This window comes from Drosophila santomea, chromosome 2R (genome assembly GCF_016746245.2).
Source record: "Drosophila santomea strain STO CAGO 1482 chromosome 2R, Prin_Dsan_1.1, whole genome shotgun sequence".
Taxonomy (NCBI): domain Eukaryota; kingdom Metazoa; phylum Arthropoda; class Insecta; order Diptera; family Drosophilidae; genus Drosophila; species Drosophila santomea.
This window is the reverse complement of record NC_053017.2, coordinates 21,192,040-21,214,210: the sequence shown is the minus strand read 5'-3', so window position 1 is coordinate 21,214,210 and position 22,171 is coordinate 21,192,040. Positions and strand designations below refer to the sequence as shown.

General features: G+C 46.1%; 2 protein-coding genes across 2 annotated transcripts; one reads left to right on the top strand and one right to left on the bottom strand.

Moving 5' to 3' along the window:
* Positions 1-150: 150 nt before the first annotated feature.
* LOC120446844 lies at positions 151-21,139 on the bottom strand. The gene is made up of 9 exons (XM_039628037.1): positions 20,930-21,139; positions 11,040-11,353; positions 10,538-10,816; positions 7,017-7,170; positions 6,620-6,887; positions 6,440-6,543; positions 5,940-6,306; positions 5,673-5,882; positions 151-5,605 (listed from the first exon to the last, which is right to left on the bottom strand). Exons 2-9 carry the CDS (start codon positions 11,323-11,325, stop codon positions 3,656-3,658), a joined length of 3,618 nt encoding a protein of 1,205 aa, XP_039483971.1. The 5' UTR covers positions 11,326-11,353; positions 20,930-21,139; the 3' UTR covers positions 151-3,655.
* On the top strand, positions 16,421-18,604 carry LOC120446849. Its single transcript, XM_039628042.1, is given in 6 exon segments — positions 16,421-16,615; positions 16,617-16,670; positions 16,673-16,900; positions 17,244-17,325; positions 17,405-17,653; positions 17,713-18,604. Coding segments are annotated over 6 exon segments (1,017 nt in total). The 3' UTR covers positions 17,922-18,604.
* Positions 21,140-22,171: the final 1,032 nt, after the last annotated feature.

Below are 22,171 nucleotides of genomic sequence, written 5' to 3'. Positions count from 1 at the left end.
AAGCATGGGATTGTTCAGTTCGCAATAGATTAGGAAACAGTTGTGACTTCCTGAAATGTAAATGTGTTTTTTCAACCTTGTTACTGCCATTTCGCAGAATTCTTCCCCTGCATTGTACAGTACATAAAACTAGAAGACGGATTCAATGAGTTATGAGGTGCTTAAAACAGGGACATATTTTATTTAATATTTATGTAGTGTTTAATTCACGCAAGCTCCGTCTCTGACCGCCGTGCACCATTTGTATCCCTCGAATCGTTTTGCAGCAGACTTGTCTAGAAGAGCAGCCAGTACAATTATAATAATGGAATTTTTCAGCATCATTGTAGCGTTGATATTGTTCATCAACTGGTTTGTTTTTATAAAATAAAGGTTCTGTTTGCTGAGACTAAGTATACATGGAAAATCAATTTGAAATGGTTTTCTTTTAATGAATTTTCACAGTTCGTCTCTATTCCGTGTACGGCACATTACAAATTGTTAGAAATATAAACACTGAAAATAGGCTATTTAATAAAAAAAGTTGTCAAAAGTGGTTTTGAGCCCGGACAGTTGTGTTTTGTAGTCGCACGTCTTACGCTCTGCACCACGTAGGCAGCGCGTCGCAGCTAAATATATCGCTACTAGAACCAGCTCGAACCGGTTCCGAACGGGTAAACGATTCTAACTTGAAGTGAAATTCAGACAGCGTATCTGGAAGTGCGTCCATGGCGTTCTGCGTTGAGTCGCGCCTTCCTGGCGAGCACACGACCATCGAGTACAGAGTTTTTAAGAGTATAGAAAAGTAGAAAATGTGCCCCTCTATTTGGCCGGATTAATGAGTTTGTAGTTAATTCCGATTATGCATGAGGAGAAGGCAGAGTGAGGAATGGTGGGATTGTCCTTCGGTGCTCGATCCGGTTTTAAATCCGCGAGATTTATCATCCTTGTTTCCCTCCACACCTTTTTTGAGAAATAAAATGAAATGAAATGAAATATTCGACTGACTGTTAAAACCCATAAATATTTATTCATGAATATTGTTTTTCCTGGCTTAATGTTACATTTTACCATAGTTTGTTATGATTACTCGTTTAGTTATTGGCATCTGTGGAATACTCGTACGTGTCATATTTGCTTACACTTTTAATTTGATATAACATATATTTTTGATTACCAGAACAGCAAAATGTTATACATCTATTTTAGTAAGATATTGTGTGTAGTTAGCCCACGGATTTTGTTTTTCAAATCGGCACAGGGAAATGGGCTGTTACTTTTGATTTTCTGTGCAGACATTCAATTCCGCCTCAAAATAACTTTTCTGATTACATAACTCTGCTTAGTTTTGATTTTGAATTAACAGAACTTTGAAAGAATAATGTGAATGTGTTTTTCAATCCTGACTTTATCTACTCTTAACTATGTAATCGCTTAAACTGCATACATCGAATAGATTTTCGGCTTACATTTATTAGTTTGTTATTATTGTTGATCATGTAACTGGTGGGTTTTCCGGTTGATGGGTCTTATTTCGGTTCGGTTTTTGTTCGGTTTACAGGGATATGAGTTGCAATTTGATTACTTGCCTAGCTCTTCGAGTTTTATTTAAATACGATTATAGTACTTAATCCGTTGGCATCTCAAAGGTTCATATAAAATTTGAAGCTCCTCTGTTCAATGTTTAAAGTAAACTCCGCTTACTTCACTACTTTAAGTGCCGATTGGGTAATTTGTTTTACTTTAAAACTATAAATACCTTGTCTGAATTGACAGTTTATGTTTCTGTGTATTCACTTGCGACCTAAGTTAAGTTTGAGCAAATTGCGGCATTACATGTGCTAATATTTATGTTTATATCTTTCGAACAGCCGGTACATAATTTCTTATCTATATTTACTTGATAATTCCGCTTAGACTACTTTGCCGGTTTCATTTTACAGGTACACATCCAGTTCAACTAACAAACATGCAACATCGATGGCTTATTTCCATACTCCATATGCGTTCACTCAACAAATTAGTCGCCGTGAAACTGAGAAACTTGTTGGTAGGTTAAATGAATGGCAATTCGACTACTTGATTGGTTTAAATAAAGGTATTTCCATAATTCCAGGTATCTCAATTTCAAGGCGACTGATTTCCTGTGTGCAAATATGGTTATATGACTGAATTTAGTTTCTAGGGTCTAGGTACATATGTATGTATGTAGGCAGGTGTCACAGCTACTGCGCTAAACAAACAACAACAACGAACTCAAGTTACAACAATTTCAATTCGCGTTTAATTATATATTCCTGTTTCCAATGTTCTCACTTACGCCTAAATATGTTTGACACAAATTGAAAATTACTTCGAGCCGGAGCAAATAATTTATCACACATTTTCAGGGACTGAATAAAGTTGGGGTTCTCAATCGAATGCCTCTACACTTGTAATAATGTAATATCAAAATAAGGTGAGAAGCAAAGCACGCTTTCTTCAGATTGAATCGTTTCTGAGTATCTGGTGCTTTAAATATCCCAACTAGCTACAGGTACAAACACATACAAATATCTACGAGTATTATATTTGTTTCTATTCTTGTATATTTGAATATATTTTTATATATATATATAATTATTTTCAACATGAATACACAACAATGGTTATATAAATTCTAGAAATGTACGTGTAATTATTGTTTTTCCGTTTTTCTGTGAGCATTTTCCGTATTTGGCTTAGTTTCCGTCTACTCCACGCACATAAAACATTTCTAAATATTTGCCTTAACTATACAAATGCACACAAATAGGGATTTGATGCAACTTGATTAACATTTAGGTACATGAGTCTCTCGTTAGCACAGAAAACATAGAGTACAGTGAGCACATTGATACACTTACATTTACATTTACATTCACATTCACATTTACAGATTAGGGATCTCGCCTTCCGGGTGATGTATTCTGCTCTATAAACAAATGCACGCACTTATAAAACGGAAAAATACCTCCGCCCTCCTAAGTTCCGCCCTCCAAAGTAGTCTTAAGAATAATTTCAGTAAAAAACCAATCAAATGATCTCTCACTTGTGTAAATTGATTAGTTGTAACCTTTGTATATTTGTATATAAATTTATATATATTTTAAAACTCAACGATTTCCATTGCACTTTCAACATTGCTCTCAAATTAACTGGCGCCCAACGGGGGACAGCCAGGGGATATACACACGAAACTAAAACAAACACCAGGACAAACACACCTGACCTAAAGCCTACGTTAACTTCGTTACGTTCGGTTATTACAATCGAGTCTTTCCGCCACCGTCTGAAATCGCTATCGATCTGAAATTAGGTACTAAGGAACAGCTATCCATCCCACCGTGATGACTGATAAATAGGTACTTTCGCATAGGAAACATGAAGGTTCGATCCTCCCGCGCTCTCTGCCAATCTCCGCCAATCTCTGCCGATCCAAATGAGGTGTCTATAAGTAGTCGACTTTAGCATAATCGCCTAGTTAAACTCTTTACATGTACAGTTAAGTGGGTTGCTTAGCTCGTAGATACACACATACACGTTTATATATATATACTTATAAAAATAGTTTTCGATATTGGGAACAACAACGTTTGCGTTCGACCGTGTTCCTTGACCTCGGCACACAGATCCTACCTGCTACCTGCCCTGGCTATTACTTCTTAGCTCCCGCTCCGGATGCATTGCCTTTCGTCTTCGCCTGGCTGCCCAATGTTGCAGCTGTCGAAGTGGCCGCCTTCTTGCTGCTGCTGTTGCTGCTGCCCGCAGAAGTCGCTGTTGAAGCAGATGTCGCTGCCGTCTTGGCTGCAGTTGCTCCTGGCTTGGCCACCGCTTTTGTGGGGCTGGTGGAGCCGGCCTTAATGGGCTTTCCTGCAGGCTTCGTGGGGCTGGTTTCGTTTGCTTGTGTCCTGCCGGCTTTTGCGGACTTGGCCGACATGCTGCTGCTGGCCGCGCCCTTTGCAGCCGGGGAATTATCCGTGCTCCGGCTGCTGGACACATCGACTGGACCACCTGTGGTGGCCACCTTGCCACTTGCCGCTGAAGGGGCAATGGGCTTTTGATTCAAGGCAGTTTTTGTAGGCGTTGCTGTTGCAGTTGCCGCTTGCGACTTTTGTGTTGCTGCCGCTGTCGCTTTTTGGTTTCCTGCTGGATGTTCCATTGCAGTGGCTCCTCCACTCGGCGTGACCTTTCCGTTCGTCGCACCAACACTTGCTGCTGCAGCTGGGACATCCGACTTGAAAGTGGACATTGCAGCCGTTGGCTTGCTGCCAGCATTGGTATTTGTCTTTGCCACCGATGCTGATGTGGACTTGGCTGGCGGCGACGCAGCAACAAGTGCCGATGGAGCGGCAACTGGTGTGATTTTTGCGGCCTGTGTTGCATTAACCGTTGCATTAACCGCAGGTGCAGCCGTAGTTTTAAGTGGAGCGGCTGCTTTGGAGGCACCAGCAGCCGCTGTTGCTCCTGGCGAGACACTAACCACTGTGGCAGTTGCAACACCAGGTGCTGGCGATGCTTTTGTGCCACCTGAAGCAGCAGCAACACTAGCCGTTATTGTGGTCTTTAGAGGAGCTGTTTTATCCGTTTGCGACACTTTAACCGAAGCAGCTGCATTCAAAGCCATTGCTGCAGCAGGCGTCTTGCCAGCAGCGACTGTTGCTGTTGCAGTTGCCACACTGGCTGCTTTGTTGCCACCAGCAGCAGTGGCAGCAGTTGCAGTTGCAGCACCTGATGATATTGTCGTTTTAAGTGCGGTTTTGCCAGCAGCCATGCTGGCTTTGCCATTTGCCGCAGCAGCAACTGTTGCTCCTGTGGCAGCAACGCCCACTAATGTGGAAGGTGCAACACCAGCTGGAGGCGGTGATTTGGTGGCAGCAGCAGCAGTTGCTGACGTCGTGGTGTTGCTGCTGGCCAGCGTAGCTGCAACAGTTGTGCCGACTGTGGCCGAATTGACTTTGGTTGGCTTCTTCTCCCCGCCGCCCGCGAAGGTGGACATGGTGGTGCACTCACGTCCGCTGCTCTGCGTTCCGGTGGCCAGGACCTTGGTGGTGGCCGGCTTATTGTCCTTCTCGGCCGGAATCAGGGGCTGCTTGCTGGGGCTGATTTCGGTGGTGGGCGACTTGTGGGTGCCGTTCTTGGCATTAGTCTGCAGGTTGCCGCTGCTGCCTTGCTTGCTCATTGACTTTGGAGCACCTGGTCGCTTGCCCACAGTCGCCAGGGGCAGGCATTCGACATCCACGTCCACGTCCAGGGTCAGTGGCTTGGCCTTCTTGTGCGCCGCCTTCTTGGGCGAGGCCTCCTCCTCGATGAGGATCTTGGTGTTGGTCACGCCGTCGTAGTTCTGGCTCTGGTACCGCTCGGCATGCAGGTTGACACAGGGTCTGCCCGCCGGTCCCCACTCGGCGGTGGGCTGCAGCAGGTGCTTGATGCGGTCCCTGAAGCTGAGGCTCTTGGGCGCCCGCCAAATCTCCTGGAAGGCCACCAGAAAGATGACCAGCACGGGCAGCAGTCCCACGATCCAGCCCACCGCATCCGCCCACATGGGGTAGACATAGTGGCCATACTTGGCCGGCTTGTACTCCACCCAGTTGAAGAACAATATGAACTGGCAGAGATTAAGTAGATTACGGATATAGCTACATAATCAGTGGTAACCGGGATGATAAACTCACCAAGAGGGTGGCTGGCGTGATGTAACGCCACATGATGCCCCAGAAGAAGTTCCAAAACCAGGATCGCTTGCCAATCATGCCCTGAATGTCGTTGAGGAACCGCTGAGAGCCATAGATCCAGGCGATAAGGATGCACTCCGAGATGGCAATCAGCAGCACGGACCAGTTGGCCGCATACTTGTCCATCAGCTGCAGCCAGTACATGCCGCTCTACAGGATTAGGAGTGATGTAGTCATACACTTTGATTACCGCTGAGAGATACCCACATTGGTGGTGAAGCCCAGACCGCCAATGTAGCCGAAAATGGCCACCGACAGGACCACCCAGATCTTGTACTGCCTCAGGTTGGGGAACCTGTCCAGAATCGCCGTGGTCACCGTCTCCATCAGGGCGAACTGGGAGTCCAGTCCGAGGGTCAGCAGCATCACGAAGAACAGTACGGCCCAAACGGGCGACACGGGCAGCCGGGTGACCACCTCCGGATAGACAATGAAGGCCAGACCCGCTCCCTGGTCCACCACCTTCTCCACATCGACGTTCAGCTCGTGGGCCAGGAATCCAATGATGGAGAAGATCACCAGGCCGGCGAAGAAGGAGGTGGCTATGTTGCAGAAGGCCACGATCAGCGAGTCCCTTTAATTGGATTTGGTGTTAGAGTGAAAATTCCCAGTGCTAATTCACTATCTTATAAATTTGCAGCCATGGTAAGTCATTTCACCCAGTGGACTTATCGCGTCTAAGCCCATCGGAATACTTTAAAACTTACTTGTAGCAGTTGTTGGAGAACTTGTTGTAGGACGAGAGCGTGATTAAGCCGCCCCAGGCCGGGCTCAATGCGAAGAATATCTGGACAGCAGCATCGCCCCAGACCTAGTGGATGGGAGTGGGAGGATGAAGGCCGTGTCCATGGAGCAGTTTAGTTTAGTTTTTCGCATTCACCACCTACCTGGGCGTTGGCCAGCTGCTTCCAGTCGGGCGTCAGGTAGAAGATAATGCCCGTGCTCGCACCGGGCAGCGTGACTCCCCGGACGAAGAGTATCACCAGGACGACGTAGGGGAAGAGGGCCGTGAAGTAGACCACCTTGCCGGAGGACTGGACGCCCTTGCACAGGCACAGGAACACTATCGTCCACGCCAGAAACAGGCAGGCGGCCAGTGACAGCTTGATGCTGCCCGTCTCCTCGATGCCCTTGGACAGTCCGAGCACAAAGTTGCTGCTCCGAATGGAAGATAAAGCCAAGTTAAAACGCATTCATACCGAATGTAGTTATGAAAATAGGTAAATAATCAAAAAATACATAAAACAGCAAATGATTCTTGTGCAAATCCATGTGATAACCCACTTGAAGTACTCCTCGGCTGGTGGACGCTTCAGAGCTCCAAGTGCCAGGGCGGTGATGTTGTTCTCCGCCGCGGAGGTGGCATTGTGGCAGGTGCGAAGGTAGTAGGTGCCATTGGTGGCCTCGCACTGGTCCGCCTGGGCGTAGGAGAAGCAATCTGCAAGAGACTTTGGCTGTCAGCAAGTTGGATCTGGAAGTAAGATCCCATTCCCTTTCCCAATCCCCTTCCCAATGCCCTTTCCATTCCCCCACTCAATTATGCAAACAGCGTTTTAATATTTATGAACTATTTGCTGGGTTGTGCAACCCGGCGTTCTGCAAGTCTGGCAACATAATTAAAAGGACAAAGTAGCAAATCAGAGGAGAGCACAAAAGGCGCTGTGCCCAGCAAACATAAAAAAAGGTCCGAATCCTTTGGCGGAAAAGGGTTGAACGAAAGGATCTGGCAACTGGCAAATTTGACTGCTTGGCGGCGGGGGTGAAAGGTCAATAGCAGAGCAATCTGTCTTTCGCTTTCCCTTTTTCGGCAGTACATAAAGTCCATCCGACTTGATCTGCCCAATGAGACTTTAACTTCAACTAGGCACTGGCAGCTTGTTGGAAAACCCACTTTCACTTTCACTGCCACTCCCACAGCCCACAGCCCACAATACTCGATTTCCTGAGCAACCGCAAATTGTATTTACCTGTCAGCCCGCAAATGGCAGCCGCACAAAAGTCAGAAACTTCCAGTTTTGGTTATGACATTTGACTTATGTGCGCCGAGTGCCACAAGAGAAAGTGTCGCCGTCGAAGTTTCCACCCAAATAACCGCAAAATGACTGCCTGACAGTTGATTTCCACTTGCATGGAGAAAGAGCGAGGCTGGCGAACATGTCCTTTTACGAGTAGAAGGACGTGAGCTGCAGGACATTATTGCTGGCAGTGGCTAATTGCGAGCTAAATTCGTTTGCGAACTGAAATGGGTATTCAAATCGATTTATTGAGCAGCCCCCACTTTCCAACGCCCAATCAGCGCCTGTCAATAAACATTACTCATACGCCCCGTTGCCGCATCGAATTAAACCATCGCTAGATTCAAGTTTAAATTCCGAGCAGGCCCACATGCACACATACATACATATACACATTTGCCAGAGCCAGAGCCAGAGCCATTCATCAGCTTCATTTTGCGACGGGGAAATAAATTCGAGAACAATTTCGTGTGGCTGGCGGTTGATGGTTTTGTGAAAAACTTCAAAGTGTTTACACGCCGTTTAATTTGCCTGTCTGCCTCTGTTTGCATTGCAATTAATTTGATTACACAAACGCACACACACACACGAGTTGTGCGAAATAAATTCTATTTGAAAGAGGAACGAGGGCCCCCCAACCAATTCGCACATAAATAAATCCTGGGCGAAGTTTGTGTGCCGGTTGCAAAAGGATACCGACTTTCTTATTCAACTTGAGTGCTTAAATTTTGTGGCCTTAGGTTTGATGGCACATTTCGATGGCACATGGCTGATGTTGTGGATGATGTGTGTGAAAGGCCAGACTTTACAGAGTCAAATAAGGGGTTTTTTTTAGTGGGCAGATCATTTACCTTATTAGCCACATCAAAATGCTGGCCAAATATTTACTGAAAAACATACTGAAAACATAAGCACACAAGTAAGTGGAGAGCCAAACAGAGTGCGACATTCGATCCGTGGACAAACAGAGTCAAACACATTTTAATCGTGACACTAAAAGTAAACATTTGTCATCTAAAACAGACGAGGACAAAGGCGAACGAGGTCAGGATGCTGGCAGCACATCGGGCGGCGAATCGAGAAGTGTCAATAAATAAAATCCTTAAGAAATTGCTTGTCTGCCGAGGCAGGACCTCCCCTTCTCCCCCCTCCCCCTGCACCCCCCGCAGCATATACACACACAATACTTTCTCGTCCTGGGATCCCCGGAGCTTAGGGAAAAGCCAGGCCCAAGGTTGAGTTTCCCACTGCCAGCGATTGAGTGTCAAAAACAGTTAGAACATAATTGTTTGTCATTTTAACAATTTCAAGCTGCCGTGTTCGCTTCCCAGAAGGTAAAATGCTGTGCGCCGAGGGACTACATTCAATATCCAAGACCCTCAATAGCATCCATTATCGATTTCTGGGCTATCACAAAAAAAGGAAACATGGAAATGGCAGCCAGCCTGGGACCTAAGTCCCAGTCAAAGTCTGATTTCGATTCCGAGTTCCTGGTGGATTACCTTGCCTTCGCCTTATATATTGATTTTATACGGATATACAACTGGTAGTTCCAGGAATCCATTTCGAAGTGTATTCAAAAATCATGCTATAGCTTTAGGAAGTTTGAATTTATATAACACTTTCTTGTTAATCAAAGACAATAAAGAAAGTCTCCATCCATTCACTTGGTTTCCTATTTCTTCACCGAATTAACCATTTATGACATGCAGGAAATGTAAATTTTGTTGAATGCCTCACAAGTAAGCTCCAATGCCTTCGGTCTGCCATCCCTTCTGACCTACATAGAAAACTTGCCACGCTTTTCCGGGAAAGTAAGACAAATCCCCCCTCCGCCCAGCTCCAGAATCCAGAATCCGGAATCCGGAAGAGTCGGCGTTCAATGGTCGTTAAAGATTTATGTGATTCGCGTGCGGAACATTTTAAAGTGTTTCTGGCCAAGAAAGTCACAAGCAGACTTGGGAATTCACAAGGAAACGCCTTCGCCACACAAGCACACTCTTAGAGAGTCCTCACACACACACACAAACACACACACACATACAGAGAAACACAGAGAAAGCTCTCACCTTGCAATGTCAAGCGAGGCACAAAAACAATTGCCTACTTCAGGGCGCCTAGGAATCCTCCATGCGTTATTGTGATTGTGCCGCCCCTACGTCTTGTTTATTATTATAATTCTGGGCGAAAGTTTGTTCATACTTTTTATTTGCTTGCGTGTGCGTGAAGGGCAGGAATGTGGAGGCATCAGCATTTGTGGGGCCGCAAGAATGATGTACTTTTGATCCCCTGGCATTATGCTAGCCTCCACTACTATTCGGATATTTCGGAAGCGAACTTATCGAGTTTTTATTTTACATTTTTGCCCTGACTTGCGAGTTTCCTTGAAAGTTTCCCAGGGATTGTGTGTGTTTATCTTTGCTGCGTCGTCCCGAATCAATTGTCTCCGAGGTCTGCTGGTTACACAACCATTTTCCTTATTTTCCTTACTTTCCCCATTTTCCCCCACCGCCGCCCCATCCGATTTGCCTGGCCATGTGTTTTGCCAAACGAGCCACGTGCCGCCGATGGACACAAACAAAAACAAATGCGGAGCAGAGCGGAATAAAATTCCACTTTTGACAGCCTGCAATTTGCCTAATTTATTACCCGAAAAACGTAACAAAAGATGAGAATCTGACATCCGCTTTTATCTTCCACTCTCCCGCCCGTTTTCCCCAAGTGTTTTGGCCTATTAATTAATTGGGGCCATCACACTATGTGCTCCCCAGGGGACAAACACAAACTCACACTTTGTGCTCCAGGCGGGCTCGCAATTCTGCCACGGCAGCACCGGCGCAAACGAGGCGAACATGTAGAAGATGGTCCAGGCGATGATCAGGTTGTAGTACAGCATCACTATGGCGGACACCAGGATCATGCCGGTTCCCAGGCCCCGGAACAGTGGACAGAACCTGCGGTAAACGGCCACGGGACCCAAGGCGGCGTACTGTCCAAAGGAGAGCTCCATGAACATCAGCGGCAGTCCGGCGATGACCAGCATGATGGTGAAGGGGATGAGGAAGGCGCCTGAAAGGGAAAGTATTTCATTAAAGTTTTACATTTCACTTTAGGATCTGAAATCAAGTGCGCTAAGTCATGAGGTGCGTAAAAGGATGCAGTCAACAGAAGCAACATATCATGTTGCATACTTTTAGGCAGCAAGGGTGATCTGAAAACCCTTGGGATTCACAAATTGTAATGGATATGTGTACTGTGCACTTATTAGATGTATTTCGTAGATGAAACCCACCTCCTCCGTTGTTGTAGCACAGGTAGGGAAACCGCCACACGTTGCCCAGGCCCACTGAGTATCCGAGCAGCGAGAGCAGGAAATCGAAGCGACCCGTCCAGGTGCCGCGCTCATGTTCCGACTCCCCAGCTCCGCCGGCTCCTGGCCCAGTGGCGTCCAGTTGGATGAGCGCCGTTCCGGAGGCACAGCCACTGATCGCCGTAGAGGGGCAGACCACGCCTCCTCCGCCTCCGCCTCCAGCTGCGCCTCCGCCTCCGGCACTTCCGGACTTGCTGCTCTGCCCCATTTGGGTGGCAGTTCTGATCCTCCTCCAGCTGTGGAATATGCAAATATATCAATTTATTAGTTCGTTTAGTTGGTTCTCACAGGTGACAACCCGCTGGCCAACTGCCAACTTTCACAGCTGGCCCAGAGCTCTTGCTATATGCTATGTGCCATACTGATGGGTGGAAGTGGCCTCGATGCAAGCCAAATGAAAGCAATTAGGAAAGGTCACCTCACTAGGGCTTCATTCCCTTAGATTAAACGAAAGGGCTCATATTCGTTTGCCACATAATATTGCATTTATATGTAATCAGTTGCCGTAAATTCATTCACTTTTAGCCCCAAAATTTTTCAACTAGCCAGTGAATAGCCAGTGCAGAAAGTTACTTGATTAGCTGTTGAGTGCAAATACCTTAATTTGATTATCGATGCCAGAAGCTACGAGTTGAATATAATAACGAATATGGTGCTGTATTGCAAATTGATTTATGGGTTTCAAATTCTATTCACGTTCATTTGTAAAAAAAAGTTCGTTTCCCATGGAAAAAACATTTTATGAGCGAATCACTAGAAATTTCATTGTTTTGGCTTTAACATGGATTAATCTATTTCTTAAAGATCTATTTCTTATTATTATTATGGCTACTAAAATACTACGACTATGACAAGGACAGCCAACTTAAACTTAATGCAAGTTCAATGGATTTAGTATCTGTAGTCGCATTTTGCAATTTCCGTTTCGTTAATTAAATACGCAGACTCGAGGCTCGAATGCTTTTTTTCCATTTCAGGAGGTGGCAGCTTTTGTGCGCCGAGGATAAATGAGTACTCAAGAAAATGACGCGCCGTCAATGGCACTTGATGCTGGGCGCACTCACACTCACTCACACTTACTCACACACACACACATTATATATGCCATATAGACCAACTGTCACACTTGCTGTACTGTAGTGGCCGTAACATCGTGTGATGGGATGGGATGGGATGTGCGATGAGAAGTGGGCGGATTTTCCGGCTTTTCCGCACTGCTTGAGAGTTTTTTGCCTGGTCACGTTTCGGTTTCATCTCCTTGGCAGCGAGATGAGATGAGATGAGATGGCGTTTGTTTTTTTATGCCAATTTGTTGACAGCCTCGTAATTAGCCAGTCAAATGTGCATTTGGCCGAGTGAGTGTGCCAATGAGGTGCTGTTAATGTGCCAATGATGAGCTCCGTTCGCCGGGGGAACCGGAAAAATGCAGCCCCAAAGGGGCAACGCCGCTGGGAAATTGGGTGGGGGAAAAAACCACAATACCAATTCGCAGCGCCATTTTCGAGCAAGGTTGCTTTGCTCCTGGCCTGGTTTTCCCCATTGCCATTCAACTTTTTTTTTGCGGTCCAGCATTCCGGCTGCAACAATTTCAGGCCACTCCGCAATGCCAGTGGCATTTGCTTAGCAAATAGTTCCTAATGATTCCCGGCCCAAGAATGCGATTCAGCGGCGACGCACAGGGAAAAACCGGAAAAACCAAACAAAAGGCTAAAAAACAAAAAAAAAACTAAAAAAACTACTCCGAAACAAGCAAACACACAAACAAACAAGCAAACAGGCGGCAATCCAACTGCAGTACAAATAAACATTTAGCTTTGTGCGAACTTTTCTGGAAATGCTCCAAATGGTCGAAGCACAATCGCCTGACAATGAAAATCGAGAGGTGGCAGGCGGAAGCGCCAAAGTTTCCATGGGAAAGCGTGAAAAGTGCCGGGAAACTTTTCCTCCCCATCGGTCAGGTGAAAACGACAGCGGTTTGGCGTCCAGTGAAAAACTAAATATATATCTTTTCGAGCACTCAAAAATACAAATCACAAAATGACTAGCTTATATATAAAAGGAAATACAATGAAAACAAGAGGGAAAATAAATGTAGTTACCCTTTCTTTTTATCAGTGTACCAAAATCTGCGCAAACAGTTGGCATTTCAGTTCAGCTCGGCAAATAAACGGGTTGGGTAGTTTGCCAACTAAAAAGCAAACTTTGACCAACTTACTGCTCAAATGTATGTACGAGTCCTGATTGAAGTAACATTTTTTTGTGTTTGAACTCACAGTTGAGTACCCTTAGTCAACAGCCTAATTTCTCAGTGTACTTTCATTTACGCCCTTTTCAATGAGACACAAAAATGCGCCATTTAAAACAAAGCTCATTTGTTATGGAAATGTGTTTTAATTACACGAATGACTAACAATGTCAAGGTCGACAATTCACATTTGTTAATTATTAAATAATACATGTGTAATTGATACATTATATTATGATAGAATTATTCGAGTTCCTGGAAGCCTTTACTGTTTTTTCCAAAAAAACCACAGCAAAATCCGTATACGTAAAGCAACTAATAATAGTGGCCACGTGTGTGAACAAATAAGTCTAATAAGAGAGTGTGTGTGGGGGCGTAACTCCTTCTCCATTTTCCGCCCAGCCACCCCCCGCTCTCCCCCCCCTTCTCCCCGCGACACCCTCGCTCTTTTTGCCTTGTTTGTGTTTGGTCAATTCGAGTGTGAAAATGTTTTCGAGCTTCTGCCGCCGCTTGTTTACGCTTGATGAGAACGAGGGGGGGGGGAGGGGTTGGGGGTTGTTGGGCGGCTTGCATAGAGCGTCCTTGGGAATGTGCAGTGCAGCGGGAAGGGGGAAAGAGGAGGGGGAGCCAGCTTACATGGGCTGCATTATAGTTTTCCTGTTCGCTTTCTCTTCCTTTTTTGCGAACAATCCGCCGACAGCGTTTTCCGCCTTTTGGCATTTCATAATTTTCCCTATTTTGACATTTTTATGCGAAAGTTAAATTTTCCCTGCGCCTGCAGCCCCAAGGCGAGACAAGGGACCTTCGGCATCCCCATTATCCCCATCATTCCCCGTCATCCCCACCACCAATCCCCATCTAGATCATCATCGCCCCACCACCACCAGTGGCATCTGTGCTCTCTGCTGTTGCACAAGTCACGGCAATTACGAGGGGCCAAACTCGGGGCATTTGAACTTGAACCCACGAAGGCTGCCCACAAGCGGCGAACAAAGCGAGAGGCGACCTTCGCCCCCCTGGCGAAAGTGGGTGAAAGTGGGTGAAAGTAGGCGCAAGTGGGAGTGGCTTAGGAGGCGGCGTAGGCGCAGGATATGCAAAGCAGCACTGCAGAAAATAAAGCACTTCGTTCATTGTCAAGCAATGAAATTGTTCGTTGCACTCATGCATCGCATTTCAAAAGCTTAGAGGTACTCAAATTTCTTCATGCTTCTTCTGTTAATTTAACTTTAAAATATAGCTGTCAGTTAGCAAGAGAGGCTAATTTGCAACTACCTCCGCTGATTAGGACTTTTCACAAGCCCATAAACCTTCGGATATCTCGATTTCCACCGCGTTGACAAACTTCAAAGCCTTGAGTAATTATGCAGTGCCAAGTGTCGTCCTCAAAAAGTGGATGCAAATGAATCCTGCGGAGGGAAAAGAGGGAGCAGAGGATGCTGGCCTCTTTGCTCGCAGTTCAATGAGTTATTGGTGCTATTTCAAGTGCTCGACGGGCGCTATCGATTATTCAGTTTTGCGGGAGCTATAGCTATAGATATTGATATACTCGTAGATATATGTATATGTGTGGATGACCATCGACGGAGGCCAAGCGCACGCACACAAATTTGTCCTGATGCAACGAAGTTCCCCTGTTCCCCAGCTTTTCCTGTACTCCCCCCCCCCCCCCCCCCCCCGGAAAATTCTAGAGGAAAACAGATTTCCACGTTCTATTGCATCGCCTGCTCCCCACCTTCGTCCTTCGTCCTTCGTCTTGGGTCCCCGGGGCTCCTGTAGCCGCATTAAATATTCATCTACTTCGTCATCGTCTGTCGTCCTTCGTCCTTCGCTGTCATCGTCCTGGTAATCGCAAATTCAGCGCTAAATCACAATCAAAATGCGCGTAAAGTGGCATTTCAAGTGATTCGCCTCTTTTTTTTATGAATTCCAAATTGCAAATCATTTCGTTGATTAAATTGGAAACTGTTGGCGATGCGACTTCCTTCGCGGGAAGTGAAGTTTGGATTTTCAAAACACAAATGCAGTTTTATGCAGACGCCGAATCTTTTGAATCCACAATGAGTATAATATCGCATGATTAATGATGGGTACTAAAGAAAATTGCTGCCTGTACTGGTACTGGTACTGGGTACATGACAGACGGTTTAATAATTTAGGCTACACAATTTCTCCATTAGCCTATTTTTAGGTTAATTGCCATATCGCCGTATCGATTGACAACTAAACGCGTTTGGGTTTTCAGTGGCCGTAAGGACATCGTGTGCAACTCGCTATTAAATTTCACACAGCTAAGTGGGAAAAAATGCATACATGGGATGGATGAATGAGTACACAAGGACGAGGGAGACAGCTGGCAGTTAAGTGAATTATGTCTGCAAATGATTTTTTCTTGTCACCCAGTTTTCGCAGAATTTCCCCCCGCATTTTCACTTTGCACCACATTTGCACCTTTGCGCACATTTCCATGCTTTCGAGTGCAGCTGAATGTCGAGTGTGTGCCGTGTGTTTCGTGTGTGCCGCTTTGTTTCTGCCCTAAATTTGCAATTTAAATGTAATTTCTCAGGGCAAATGGGTTACTTTTATTTGGTTTATGACAACTGCACACCCAGACAAAACGCACCGATTTAATGCTTTCAGACAAGCGAAATGTCCTGGAAAAGGATATCTTTACAAAGTTACTTTATTCAAAGAAACATCTTTTATAACTACCTTTGCTTCATTACATAATAACTTAGCCTTGACATTGCAGCTATTAAGTTTCTGAGTTTCTGAACTGAATGTTCCGGCTTAGAGTTTCCTCCAGTGAAATGGATTTTCGAAAGTGTAGCATTTGCATTTTTCCCGGGTAAACAGAAAGTGAAATGGAATGGGGAGCATCCGAAAGAAGCTTTATGCCGATTAGCACTTGCAGAATTTTCATTTGGCCAGAAGTTTGCAAGCCGATTGTGTTTCTGCCACGGCGATGTCGCCATCTGCGTGCAGCTGTTTTCCGCGGTTTGTTTTTCCATTTTCGAGTGGTTTATTGTTCGCTGCCAAGGCGGTGAAAACCATTAACAAAATGTCTTTGGCGCCGGCCGCTCGATGCACTTTTCTCATCCTGGCACTATCCACTTTGCCGCACCAATTCCATTGCCAAGGATTTGGGAATGAAAGTCGCGATTCCCAGCTGGCCGAGTCCCAGATGCGAATCTTTTCGGTGACTCTGCTGGGACTCTTCGTTCTGGTTCTTCTGGGCTTCGCGGGTGAGTTAAGATAGCCTTTCATTGCCTCGATCAACTCGCAGAGCGGAGATTTCCGATTTCCTGTGTCCCTTTGGCCAGGATGTATCTGCTGCTTCTGCCGGATCTCGCGGGCTGTGGAATCGACTTCCGATGGCCTCGATGTCTACGCCCCGCGCACCCAGAGCATCGTGTGGCCCACGATGCCTCAGGAGGCGGCCCGCGTCCTGGAGATGACCTTCCTGCACGCTCCCAAGGTCAACTGCCAGTGCCGCAACTGCTGCATCGCCAGAAACTCGTTCTGCATCGAAAACTGCGGGGTCATCACACACTATGCCTAGGAATTATTTTGCACTTAATTTGATTAAAATTAAGGCAGTTACTTCTTATTATTTTTATTAACTTGATGCCCGACCTGTGTTCTATAGTAATAGAACTGAAGTTTTGTTTTTGTTGCCATGATTGCTAATTTTGTTTGGGTGTTTTGATTGCGTAAGTTATGTATTTACGTTGGGATTGAAATCCACTTGGCATCTTTCTTCGGCATAAGTTGCGAGTCAAATAAACAGCTTTTCTGTTGATAAGTCTAACTGGAATCGAGGCCTTCAGTTTGTTCAGTTGCATTGGATCGATTGGCGGAGCACCATGAGCCCCTCCGTCCAGGTAAACAAGGCCAGGTGGATCTTGCTGCTGGCCACCTCGGTTTCCTGTGCTCACCTGGCCAAAGCTGATGACAACTTTACGGGTAAGTGCACTTGGAATGCCACCTGCGGTTCGTTTGATTTCTGTTTTTCCTATCTGCGTATCTCTGTCTTTCTCGAAAGACCTAGACTGGCTTAATGTAACGCAGCTGCTGCAAATGGCTGATTTCCAGTACGAAAACAATACTAGCGCCAATTCCACGGAACTCGACTTGGCCACGCTGGCTGACACCTCCACTGTTGCTCCAACGGATGCGGATACCCGCACCAGCGTCAAACACGAACCTCCATTCGAGGACCTTCGACAACATCGGCACTTTGGCCGCTTTGTCTTCATGGTTCTGCTGCTGCACATATCCGTGGTGGGAGTTGGTAAGTCAACTTGTTTCATAGTCGCATCATACTAAATCTTAGGTATTTGCCCCGTTTAGGAATCACCATCTACAGCTGTGTGCACTGCAGATGGAGGAACCTGAGGAAGCGTTCCAGAATGGAGGCACAACGACGGCTGCAGCTGACAAACCTGCGGTCAGAGCACATTCCCAATTCCCGGGACTGCCCGTGCCACGGATGCATTTTGGCCAGGGAAATGCTGCAGGGCTTGATCATGCACCAGTTACACGAGCTGGTCGATTGCTGACATGGAATGCAAGTGCAACTGGCGGACAAGAATTTGACAGGTGCATATGAATGCCAGCTTGTGGCGTGAATTTGGATGGAAGGACTACACTTGCCAACAAAGTTGTGAAAATTATACGTTCTAAATAGGTTTAGGATGATGGTACTCTAGTGCTAATACATGTTAATCAACCATAAATGTGGCTATTATCCATATAAAACCATTAATCCATCCTAAAAGGATTATTGCCGCAAAGAATGAATGCACTGGTCCTTGGACTCCTTCGTAGAGTAACTCTTTTTCACCCTGGATTTATGTGACCACCTATAGTAATAATCCTTTCCAGGTGAACGGAGCACACAGCGTCTGTGCAATCTGATTAGGATTTCACATGTTGCATAAGAGCCCGCCTTCCTCGAAGGAGTCGTTCGCTTAAGCGGACACAAATGTCAATGTTAGCCACACAACTAACACAACCAACACAACACAAACACAATCGCCCTTTCCCACCAACACATTGCTACTTACAGCCACATTCATGTATATTGGCAGTTGCATTGTCAGGGAAATGCAACAACAGCTGCCGCGGAGAGATAGTGAGTGAAGGGAGCGGGAAATGTGGGGGAAAGCGGGGAAAAGCTGTGCTGACATGCACAAGCAGTTTAACAGCTTTGTGCTGTAGGTCAAAGTTCACCGAGTCTGCAATCGCCTCATATTTAGTTAAGCCCGCAGCTAGACAATAAGTTTACTTTTAAATGGTTCAATTTACTCGCTGTCTGTGGCACTAATATTCAAATAAATACTTATTTACCTCAAGGAAAATTGAATTTTCAAAAGGAATCTATTAAAATGACGGCTAATCCATTACCTTGTCAATTTTCCACTTAAGCCCTCAACAAGTTCCTCGGTCGAGTAGTCAGCAGATTCGCCACATTGCGTATACGCCAGGGTGACACAGTCACAGCCAAGCAACAAACAACGAACAACAAACAGCCAAATCCCGCCATCCATCAGGATGTGGCTTTAAGTCTAATGCACTGGATACTCGTACCACGATGTCAGCGATCACTTTTCAGCCAGGTCGGTGATGTTTTTATTGTTATTTGATTGCGATTCAAATGTACACACAAAGGGAAAGCGCTCGGAGCCAAGCGAATAAAATAACAAATATAGAATGGCAGGGGAAACGGCAGAAAAGCCGAAAAACTGGAAAACCTGAACTTGAGCCCTGGCAAACACGCACAAAACACGGACAGGCCAATGCCAAAAGCCCAAACGCGAAGGAAACAACGCACGTTCATGTCGAACAGGAAGGAAGCCACAAGGCACACAGGAAAAGGAACAAAAAGCGACAGAAAGCGGGCAGGGGTACCTAAGAGGGGGTTGGGGGGATTGGGGGAGGTAGCAAGGACCTTAGAAGGGAGGAGGGAGGAAAAGCCCGCTCCAAGGGCAAGGATGCTGAGGTAGCGAGCGACGCAGGCTGCCACAGCAATCACTACAACAAAAGGCACGACAATCACAGGGCAGATCCATTAAAAGTAACTGCGGTTAACTAAATGAATCTATTGAAGCGATTAAATTGAATTCGGAAATAAGTAGTAAGAAATAAAGTAAGTAAGTTATCAAGGGATTTCACAAAAGTAAACATAATGATTTCATAAATTAAACTTCTTCCTAGCCGAAATGGTCAGTTTAAAAGAAAATTCCCACTTACACTAGATTTTATATTATCCAAGCTTGGCATTACTCCGTACGATAATTTAACCATAAGGAAAGGGACCAAAGTCCCACTTACCGATGCCCCACTGTACGACAATAACAGAAACTCGACTTAGACATTCCAATAACAATGCCCCAGAAGAGCGAAGAAAATGCCCACCAAGTGGAAGCCCTCCTTCCAGTAGGAAAAACTTGGGCAGCAGAAGCAAAAGGATAGCGAAAGTAGTAAAAAGTTATCGGGACTCGGGACTTGGGACGAAGGTGCCGCCAGCAGTGCGGGCACAGGAGGAGTGCCTCAGCGGGCGGAGGCTGGAATTAATTTTGCGTTCATCCACGCTTGGCTGGAGCGGAGCACGGTGGCCCGGGAACGCTGCTGGAGGCACCACTCCTGGCCAACTTGGGGCAAATATTTGCCCAGCCCGAAGTATCCATTCGGCCCGGAATTGGATGCACCTGATGCCCAGCCAAGCGCTTGCAGGCGGCAGCAGCAGCGGGGAGGGGTGGTTCCTGGCATGTACATGCAAATTTATTGGACACGACTCTGAGATAATGCAAATTACGCTTGCAATCAGGTTTCAATTTCAGCTCACTGCCAGAGCAAATTCGCCGTAACTAACCAGATATTACATGCCAAATGGATGTAGAGTTGGCATGAGGTAAGCCTTAAACACAAATCCTTGAAGAAGAATTTCTCTTTATTTTGCAATGATTGTTAAATTACCTGACCTCTCCCAAATTCGTTTCGTATTTTCTCAAGTTTTATCAGGGTTTTGGTGAGCTGCACTCTTAATTACTTGAAACTTTGCACAACTGTTGTCTTAAGTTATGTTGAGTCCTGGTTTAAACGTTAAGTCCGGCCAAACTTTCGCCTTAGCCCAAGGCTTCACTTTCACTCGCAGTTCTCCCCCGAAAAGTGTGCTACGAAAATGTTGCAGTTGCAGCGAGTTTTCATGGCCACCGCCAGCGAATCCGGTGACCAGCTGCTGGCTGTGGCCCTCTATTGCAATGCAGTGGCAGGTGGGATGCAAGGGTATCGGGATGGGCTGTAATCAGACTGCATTAACGCCGAATTAGCCGCACAATGCAGTTATCCTGGGCGCAGGACGTGGAATGTGCAAGGGAACGCCGCCTAATTGGGCCTGCCAACGGGCTCGTCCTGCGGGAAGGGACCTTGGCGCGGGCTAGGGCTTTAATTGTTTTAAATATTTACTGCCAGGACTCGAAGGACACTCCCACCAAAACGCACACACACACACACACCCGCACAACTCGTACAATCGCACACAAATACATGGGCACGCGGGACTTACACAATTAAGAGTTCGCTTTGGGTTTTCCCCTTCGATTTTCTTCACTTTTCCGCACTTTTTGCGAGGATCTTTTCGCCCAGAACAGAAACTTCAGCGAATGCCACAAGGTATGTTGGTAGCTATATTTTTTTGGACAGTTTCTGCGCTCTTGTTGTTGTTTCGCCTGCTCCCGTGGGTGGATCGAAAATTACGGACACGTGGAGCGTCCAATTTGGCGGACAATTCGAAAGCAACTGAAAGTGAAACGGAAGCAGCAGCAGGAGATTTCCCGCTGAAAGGCGGAGGCGAGAAAAGTGAAAAGCGAGAGCAGACGCTTTTCTTTTCGGGAGCGTGGAAAGCTCAGCGGCAGCAGCTTTTCCACCCACGCTCGCTTGCCATAAAAGTTTATGGCAGCCGTTGGGCGCTGCTTTTGATTTGCAATTTGATTTACGGCCCAATGTAATGGAATGGGAAATCAGGATACTGGCGAAAAAAGGGCAGTGGGAGTGGTAATGCCTTTGGGGTCACTGGGCAAAAATCGGCTTACATGGCGGATGGGGAATACAAACGATCGGAAATCAAGTATACGCCCAGGGGTACATCTGCTTGTCTAGTTATTCAAAAACAAAACTCAACAGATTAAAATACAAATTTAGAATTTCATATATGTATGTATATTTCTTGCAGAATTTCTCGCAGTGATTCCTTTAATGGGCAGAGTAGTGGGTATGCGTCCTTGAACAATAACTCACTTAATTATGCATTTGCATTTGCATCTGGCTGTGTGTGGGTGTGCTGTCCAGTGTTCAGTCGATAAACAATGGGCTATTGGCCAATTAAAGTGCGAACTCAAATGCCGTTGAAGGGTTCACAAAATCATAACTTAAAACTTAACTTAAAAATGCTGGTTCGGCGGCAGAAAGGACTTCCACTTTACGAGCATCCCGCGCCAGCGGTCGATAGTTTGGCCCACCGAAAGGGGGATAAATCCAATAGAGACACACATCGAACAGTTGGCCAGGCGACCTTCAGGAGGAAAAGCTGCCCCGACCTAGACACTGAAACACAGAAACACTGGAGCATTGGGAAAGCGAGAGAAATCGTGAAAACAGAGAGAGCGCCCAGGGTGATACATTTATTTACGCAAGTGTTCGAGCTTAGCGAACGGAAACGGAAGTGGGAGTGCAAATGGAAGTGAAAGTAAGGCGGTGGGCGAAGGCGAAGGGCGGTGTGGGGTGGTTTGTGAGATAGCGCCGAACAACG

What these genes read in the sequence shown, in the direction of transcription:
- LOC120446844 (XM_039628037.1), bottom strand. Translation starts at nt 11,325, where the DNA reads ATGGGGCAGAGCAGCAAGTCCGGAAGTGCCGGAGGCGGAGGCGCAGCT. An exon ending in AGCAGCTGGCCAACGCCCAG is followed by an intron (nt 6,544 to 6,619) that starts GTAGGTGGTGAA and finishes CCCATCCACTAG; the next exon opens with GTCTGGGGCGATGCTGCTGT. An exon ending in GTCTGGGCTTCACCACCAAT is followed by an intron (nt 5,883 to 5,939) that starts GTGGGTATCTCT and finishes CTAATCCTGTAG; the next exon opens with AGCGGCATGTACTGGCTGCA.